General features: G+C 43.0%; 1 protein-coding gene across 2 annotated transcripts in view; it reads right to left on the reverse strand.

The window, feature by feature from the left end:
- Nucleotides 1-8,823: 8,823 nt before the first annotated feature.
- Nucleotides 8,824-8,978, reverse strand: part of cbfa2t2 (CBFA2/RUNX1 partner transcriptional co-repressor 2) — a 69,020-nt gene continuing 68,865 nt past the window's right edge. For both annotated transcript variants that reach the window (XM_063216387.1, XM_063216388.1), the window contains exon 11: nucleotides 8,824-8,978. This exon is cut by the window's right edge and continues 289 nt beyond it. In XM_063216387.1, the coding sequence (XP_063072457.1) occupies nucleotides 8,824-8,978 (155 nt within the window).

Consider the following 8,978-nt stretch of genomic DNA (forward strand, 5'->3'; position numbering starts at 1 on the left):
TTTAATATCTATCCGAGCTAATGAAAACATCTACACATAGGACACTGTTATCTTTGCTGGGGTGATTTTGTCAAGCGTCTCTGTGTATTCAGAGTCTAGTTTATCAGAGTCAACATTGTGCTCCAGTCATTAAAATAAACCATTAAAATTAAAATTATTAATTCATTAAAATTAAACCAAACCCATGATCCATTGATCAATAACTCATCAAAATAGAACATAATAAGGCAAGAAATTCGATGAAATAAAACAAAGAAATAAGTCATAGTTAAACGTCAATCAAAACAAAATGACAACCTAAATTTCTAGAAATGTTCAGCACATGTGACCTAACTCTCAGACCAGGTCCAAATTAGGTTTACTCACAGCACCTTTGGGCCATCAAATAACGCCTGCGTTATTTCAAGATCTCAAACCCATTGTTCTTTTAAAAAAAATAAAAATAAATAAGAACAAGGAGAAAGCTTCATCTATTCTTTAGAAGAAACAAAGACATTTTGGTACTGTAAATCATGAAAGCAAACTCTTTTGCAACTACACTACACTACCATGACAGTGCACGGGGCCTTTAGTAATACATTATGACTTGGTCATTGCCATTCTGGTAACAGCTAATTTATAATGCCGTGTCTTAAAGGCTTAAACATTAACATGTTAACTTTCAATTGAAAATAGTAAAGAAACAACATAACTCCACAACCCTGTTTTCTCCTAATCAAAAATAAATGGGTAAGAATGTGTGGAAAAACAAAATCATGACAAAATCCTACACCTCAAAGTTGAATTGTAGAATAAAATAAAAGGCTTATTCTTATTTTAAAAATGTTGTTTCAACATGTGCACTCCCAAGCTCCAGCTAACTCTGAACACAATAGAGTACCTTCACTAAACACTCAAAAAAAATTCTTCCACTCTCAGACATATTTAGGCACTCACTCCACAGATACACACGTACACTCCACAGACACATATACAATCTTTCTCACACACACAGTGGGGTGTCCCACTAGGACAATTCATACAACAAATAGGGCCCACACAGACAGACAAACAGATATCCATATTACTTGCCTTGTATGACACAGTGTTATAAAATACAATTATTATTATTATTATTATTACTATTATTATTATTATATGGTAGGCTATCTGAGACATTAACTGCTCAGTGAGTAATCCAAATGGCTGTCATTTGCTTTTTTTTTTAGCACCAGAGTCACAGAGGAAACGTACGGGGGTCCCTTTGACCAGAAGGGTAATTTCAGGTCTAATTTTTTCTTGGTAAACCAATCCCTCTAAGTTTAGAACGACGTCTACCTCTTCCACATCCCCGTCCGTTTCCTCATTATCATCAAACCAGTCATCGGCCGAGGGGCCATGCCCGTACGGTCGATACTGGTGCTCTCGGTCTAGTCAGGAATTTTGGTGTTGGCCTCGACGTTGGCCGTGATAGTTTTGGTGTTCATTGTAGTGTTCCTGTTGGCCCTGCTGGCCAGGCCATAAATGTTAGGTTTGTTGTAGACAAATTTCCATTAAACCCATAGTTTTTTACCCAGTAACACAGCGGTGCTACTGCACTAGGATTTTCTCTATGCACAATTTTCCAGTCCTTGCATTGCATTTCAGCAAGGAACTTTTCACTTATTTTGCTGTTACTGCCCCCCATTTTGTCTCTATGAATTTAGTCCAACGTCACAACACCTACAGTGCCTCTATTGTTGGATACACTTTTCAACAAGATAGCGATCAACGATCGTTTGTGGTAAGATTCACTTCAACCTCACAGGTGGAATCTTCTTGCATACAGGCTTCCACAAAGACTCGCTATTTGAACCTTGTTGTATTGGTATGAAACGTATTACCGAGTGGTAATACGAATCCTTTCACGCACGCTTTCTCTCAACGCAGAGAACACAGAATTTAAACTAGTTTCTCGTACTAGGGGAGTCTGCCCTCCCTTTACGTTTACCTGATAGAGTCTAGAATTGTCAGGGTTTTGTCTTCTCTTATTTTACCGTCTTTTCATTCAATCCTTTTTAAATAAAAATAAAAATGTAGGCCTACTCACGATTCTCTGGTCTTTTCAAGATTCCCGTCAACCGTCGGATCCCAGCCTGCGAGGGAGAGACCAGTCCCGGAAACGGGTCTTAGTGCTGTGGCCACAGACTTTCCTGGTTCCCTCCTCGCGTGCTGGAATCGTCGGGTATCTTGGGATCCGGTTCTGAAGGACCAAGTAAATGTTAGGTTCAAACCCTTAACATTTGTAAATATGAAACACCTGAAATGAAAGACACAGAGAATCCTTAATTAAGTTTCAAACCGGCTTGGAGAGCGGATGGGGAGAACCGTCAGCTACCATTTTCCCCACTCGTTCTAAACGATGTAATAGCCATAAGTCATATTTATTGAAGGATTTTCCCTGATAACAATTATCTCTATCCGCTAAGGGGAAAAGGGGGCGTACCCGGATAGAGATTAATTCATTCACACACACACACACACACACACAAACACACGAACACACTAGCCAGGCTGCGCCCTCCTAGTGACGCAACACCTTCGGCGGCGCTGCAGATCGAATCTCGATTGCAAGTCTATGATAATCAGGCAAGGAACACACAGTCCTTGGCCTGCCATGTGGAGATGCAACTCTGTTGTTTGGGCATTCCATTGTTCTGGTACAGATAAAGTCCTCGCACAGTCCAGTAATCTTCTGCAGCCTTGAATAGGAATTCTTGAATGCGAAAGGGCACATTTGTGCCACGGCAACATGTTTGCTCTCATATAGAATAAAATACAGTTCCAACAGCCCATTCACAAATGTTACCTTTTTCATGAATATATACCACCGCCATCAAATTCTAAGTATTCATTATGACTGAGAAAATTACACTTTTCATACATGAAAAAGGGGATCTTCTCCATGGTCCGCCATTTTGAATTTCAAGAAATCTTTAGCTGGAAAAACTTATTTTACTTTGATCATGCTTGTAAATATTGGCTTATTATGTTGTAAATATTCATGAAAAGATCAAATTTCTCAGTAGAGAGTCCAATTTCAGTGAACAGCATAATTGCAATATACTCTGGCCACATCCTACAGAGTGCAGCTGTCATCTCTGATGTTGTCACACGACAAGTGATAATGTAAACCTGCCACCAACGGTATAGTTTGCATGGGTAAGAGCAGGTATGTTAAGATACAGCATTATGAATTTGCTGTTGCCAGAATGGCAATGACCAAGATGTGCATTACTTAAGTTCCTGTGTTATGTCATAGTAGTGAGTATGATAGTTAACTTTTCAATGACTATTACAGTGTTCCATTGGTAGAACATCATGTGTTATGGGGCAACGGTCCACAAGAAGAGGCGATATGGAACACTGTATTGTGTAGGCCTACTGTAGTTTGGCGGAGGTAATAGGCCCCAAATCCCTCTTTGCATATAGGGCACCAAATACCTTGAAACGGCCCTGCTGATGTCAAACAGCATCAGCACCAGTCCACTGATGTCTGAACACACCTCAGCATCAGGACCGGTCCACTGATGTGTGAGAACACCTCAGCATCAGGACCGGTCCATTGATGTCTGAGCACACACAGACCGGTCGACTGATGTCCGGTGCCTTCACTGTGCTGCATTTCAGCTGTGTCCTTGTGGTCCCTGGTAACATCCATCTTATCTCAGTTGGGGATGCTTTCACAACGCAGCCAAAATCACTCCCTACTGCTGAGCCCAAAGTCATGGTCTGTGAGTCATGGTCTCTGCTAAGCTGTAGGACAGTTTGAAATAAAGGCAGAGAGGGCGGGAGGGAGGGAGGGAGAGAGAGAGAGAGAGAGAGAGACAGACAGACAGACAGACAGACATACAGACAGGGGGGGTGATAAAGAGAAAGAGAGAGACAGAGAAAGTGTGTGTGTGTGTGTGCGTGCGTGCGCGTCTGTGTTTGCAAGCTTGTCTGTGTGTGCGTGTGAGTGCGTACGTGTGTCTAAGCCGTGTGTAGCCAGTAACCATGGCTAGTCCCGCAGTAGACCGTGCCTGCAATCTGCAAGCACACAGATGTGAAGTGACAGGGGCCATGTAAGTGATCAGATTATTTATAACACACCACACGCACGGCCATTTGCGTCCTTCTCTCCACAGAAGAGAATCGAGAGAGAGAGAGAGAGAGAGAGAGAGAGAGAGAGACAAAAATGTACAAATTATATGGATTGCTTTATCAGTACCAAAGCTCTTGTCATGCCAATAAAGCACTCTGAATCTTTATTCTTTTATCTTGATCGAGAGAGACAGAGAAAGAGAGGGAAAAAGAGAGAGAGAAAGAGAGAGAGACAGAGAGAGAGGGATGCACAGAGGCATGAAAAGCATCATGGCTCAGAAGCTGAACAGCAGCTGCTTAACATGATCAAATCAATTACGTATAAGACTCATTTGTTTTCCACGCCCTGTGCCTGCTGTCTATGTATTAAAACATTCTTATGTAAGATCATCAGTCTGTGCGTAACGTACAGTACATTATGTGCAGTTCAGTCTCTGTGCCTTCCATGTGTGTGTGTGTGTGTGTGTGTGTGTGTGTGTGTGTGTGTGTGTGTGTGTGTGTGTGTGTGTGTGTGTGTGTGTGTGTGTGTGTGTGTGTGTGTGTGTGTGTGTGTGTGTGTGTGTGTGTGTGTGTGTGTGTGTGTGTGTGTGCGCGTGTGCGCGTGTGCGCGTGTGCGTGTGGAGTTCCGTCTCTGTTCCCTCCATGCCTTGGCATGTCACTGCACTGACAAGATGTCTGACTCACACTTCTGATAAGACAAATGACATGTCGCGCAAATGAGGAACTAAGTCGTGCTGTTCTAAAGTGGATATAAACTGCTCATCAGGTCTTCGAATCGTGACACATCTGAGCTGCAAAGGCATACAAAATCACGACTAAAATGCTGAATGCAAATTCCTAGGGCAGTGTTTCCCAACCTTTCTAGTCCTGTGTACCCCCTAAAACATTTTTTCATATGATCATTATCCCTCTCATTACCCCGCTCTATATCTGTTCCTCAATCCCAATGTGACTACACTCATATACGTACAGTATTTGTTATTATTAACCCCTGAGGTGTGCTCGCGTACCCCTAGTGGTACACGTACCCCTGGTTGGGAAACATTGTTCTAGGCCATGGGCCCTGCCAGTCAATTTCTGGCTATTCTAGACTCGTTTTACATTGCATTACATACAGTCGACACATTTATAAAAATCAGCTTTCAGTTATTGGTTACAGTGCCAGAGCTATGTGGAGTTTAGGGGCCTTTCTCAAGGGTAATTCAGCCAAAGATGAGGGTGGAATAAAGGTAGAATGTAAAGGTAGAATTCGAACCTGCAACCTTCTAAACTTAAGACCAACCCCTTAATCATCACTTATTTATTGGAATACAGCATCCGCGTGTATTTTAGGCAAAACTAGCCCTCCTCTGAGACCCTTTAGTGCAGGGGTGGGGAACCTATGTCTCGAGGGCCGTTTGCGGCCCTTGAGGCCGTTTTATCCGGTCCCCGATATCATTTTAATGTTATGCAACTTCACATGAAATATGACATATTTTGTAAAGGAATCTTAGAAATTACCTACATTTCCAATGCAATTAAGTTATATTCAGGGGACCTAGAGAAGATGGGGATTGTTTTAAAGGTGTCTACCTTCAATATAGGCCTAAAGTGCATGGGGAAATCCTGATATGTGTTCAAAGTACGGCCCTCTGAGGACTTTTATGACCCTTGTAGGAATTTGAAGTGGCCCCTCGAATGAAAAAGGTTCCTCACCCCTGCTTTAGTGCCTTAGGCCTACTCTAAGCAGTTGTTGGACGTCTGTACATCACTGATGCCCATATAGTGTGTGTCCTGTGTATCCTTGAACAGAGTGGCCACCCTTGTCCTTCCCTTTTACTAAATTGCATTTTGTGTGTGATGGAGAAAGCTTTGTTTTATTCCAATGGTCACAACAAAGTTGACAAGTGAGCAAATTGTACCCTGCAATTTTTTTTCCTCCTGGTCATTATGAGCGCCATCCACCTCAGTATTCATGACAGCACAATGCTGCCCTCTGCTGCCATATGCCAGGCATGACAACTCAGTCCTCACCCAATCTGCATACGTGACCGTTTACCACTACCGACACCACACAGGAGGGCAGCACCTGGCGGCAGATCTCCACTGCTTTTTTCTCAGAAGGCTCGGGCACAGGGGCGCCGCTAAACATTTTGGGCCCTATGAAAGATACACATTTTGGGCCTCCAAAATGTCAAATTATGTTATCAGCATCCTTCCAGGGGCCCTCTCAGTGCTGTCGGGCCCTTAGAATCTGTAACACCTTTCCCCCCCTCTCGGCACCCATGCTCGGGCAGCTCAGGCTCTGGTTATGAATATTTATGAACGTCTGTGAATTTAAATCATGCATACTGAAGCCTTAGTCGGTCCTGAGGATATGATCATTGTTCCATTATAAATGGGCTCAGAGAGACACCTTTTGTGAGCAAGGACAAGTGCTGTTGAGATGAAAGGGTCTGTCTAGTATGGGCTAGTTCATGGAACTGACAGACAGACAGACAGACAGACAGACAGACACAGACACATAGAGCACCTGCAAAACTTCAGGAAATTCAGGCAGCGAGTGCACAGCTGCTGGGGTCAGGCAGCAGGAGGAAGGTATTTGAGGCTACCCGCTTTGTGAAAAGGCTCAGAGCTGTTATTTTTTCTGTCTTTTGTACCTGGTCCATTTCATCTGTGTAAATTATTCATAGGCCCCTGTAACCAGTGATACAGAATAACATCTTACAATATGAATATATTAAATATTGTGTATTTTAAAACATAATTTTTTATCAGTAATATTTTCTATTATCTATTGTCATTACTGTCATTATAACCATAATCATCATCCTCATGGTTAGTGAAAACACACAAATAAGGCAATAGACGAATACCGTTTCCTTTATTCATTTTAATGTTCTACTTCATATCAATATTCCCTTTCTTATGAAGTCTCAAGAGGAACAACATGGCTCACAAAATAAAGATATTCTTTAGGATAATCTTATTTTTATTTTTACAGATATGGCATTTTTATAATGAAAAAATAATGGAATCAATTCTGTTGTGTATCATAAGAAAGACATAAACAGTACGTAACAAGACAATAAAGTAAAGAAACGAAAGGCTCTATTTTTTTCTGCACGTTATCATTTCTAAACACGACAAAGGAATACGTTCTTGGAAATACATGAAACTCCTGAGATTCAGACCCTCCAAGCTGTTCAGGTCAACAGGTGACACTGTTCACCAGACGTGTACAGAGATACCACAGAAGAATGGCCCAGGAGGGCCACCATACTTGGTAAGCTTCCCCCCACTGTGGAACATACATAGCACCCATGTTGACATGCACATTTTTTAAACCCCCCACGCCATGACTAAAATGTGATGAAACTGTCTTGCTGAAAGAAAAAATGCTGTCTCTCAATACACACCGGTTCATTTTTTCGAACGATGACACAGACTTAATTCATAATTTCTTCAATAGACTATTCGCTGTCAGATCCCAGCTTGTCATCTGTCCATCTTCATTATTTGTTGGTGGGATGACCATGAAGCTTTGGTGACACGTGATGGTGAATGAAACCCAAACGTTTTTGTTTATACGTACTATATTGCTCTTATATTACACAGATGTTTACAAAGTGTGAATTGTAAGGGGAGACGTCCAAAACCTCCAAGGAAACCATCTACAAACACAAAAGTACCAACAGACAATCTCACATTCTCAGGTGGAACGATACACATTCACACTCGCTTGCATCCCCCACCCTGACGACAGTTTGTGCGTGCATTTTTTACAATTGACAACACCAAATACTATACAACAACAATAACAATAGAAGTTTTCGGAGAGCGTGTCTTGATTCTGGTGAATGAGTCCCGAATAATGTTGTTGAATAGTCCGGTCTGTCCTCAGATGAACAAACACCAAAGAGAGAAAAAAATAACAGGAAAATAAGCCATGGTTACTGTTGCCACCGACGATGAAACTCAGATATATATCGAGTGTCTGATGTATTTTTCCCCCATGCTTTTTGCAGGCTCAAAACATCCGGAGAAGAAGTGCAAGGACACACACACACACACACACACACACACACACACACACACACACACACACACACACACACACACACACACACACACACACACACACACACACACACACACACACACACACACACACGCAGTCCATTTTGCTGGAGGATTGTCTGTTTCTCCCACTGTGTAGTGACGGACGATGTGTCAAGCCTACGCTGGTTGATCTGATCCATTGTCTCGTCTTGTCTTGACATGAATGGCAACATGCTCCCTCTCGATTTCACAGCTGTGTCATAGTTGCCATTCTCCTCCTCTCCTATGCTCTCCTCCTGAACTCATATTATATATAATACATATACATACATACATAGCATATCATAGCACACTTCATCTCACACACGTCTTCCTCACACGACTGTCCCGTGAGTCTCTGCGATCAGTTCAGTTGACGGTGACACGCCAATTATTCCCACTGATGTCCTCGCATCCCCCCTCCCCCCTAACACACACACACACTTACACATACACACATATAACCCCAGCCCCCCCCTCAATCTCTCTGTGTCCGTTTATCTCCAAAGTGGAGGCTGGGGAAGTAGGGAGGTGGACGTGCATTGGGCACTCTGCTACCATTCAGCAACAGTGCACAGCCAAAGTCCCTCCAACCCCCTGTCACTCCCCCCCACCTCCTCCTCCATCCGTCTTGCTCGCCTATTAGTGTCCATTGGCCTCCGGTGTGGATGAGGAGGCGCGCGGCGTGGAGGGTGTGGAGGCTCTGGAGGCACCAGAGGCAGCCTTGTTGTCCTGGTGCATGCCTCTCTCCCGCTCCCTCTCCCTCTCCCTCTCTCTCTCCCTCTCCCTCTCCCTCT

The sequence above is a fragment of the Engraulis encrasicolus genome, chromosome 14, assembly GCF_034702125.1.
Source record: "Engraulis encrasicolus isolate BLACKSEA-1 chromosome 14, IST_EnEncr_1.0, whole genome shotgun sequence".
NCBI lineage: Eukaryota > Metazoa > Chordata > Actinopteri > Clupeiformes > Engraulidae > Engraulis > Engraulis encrasicolus.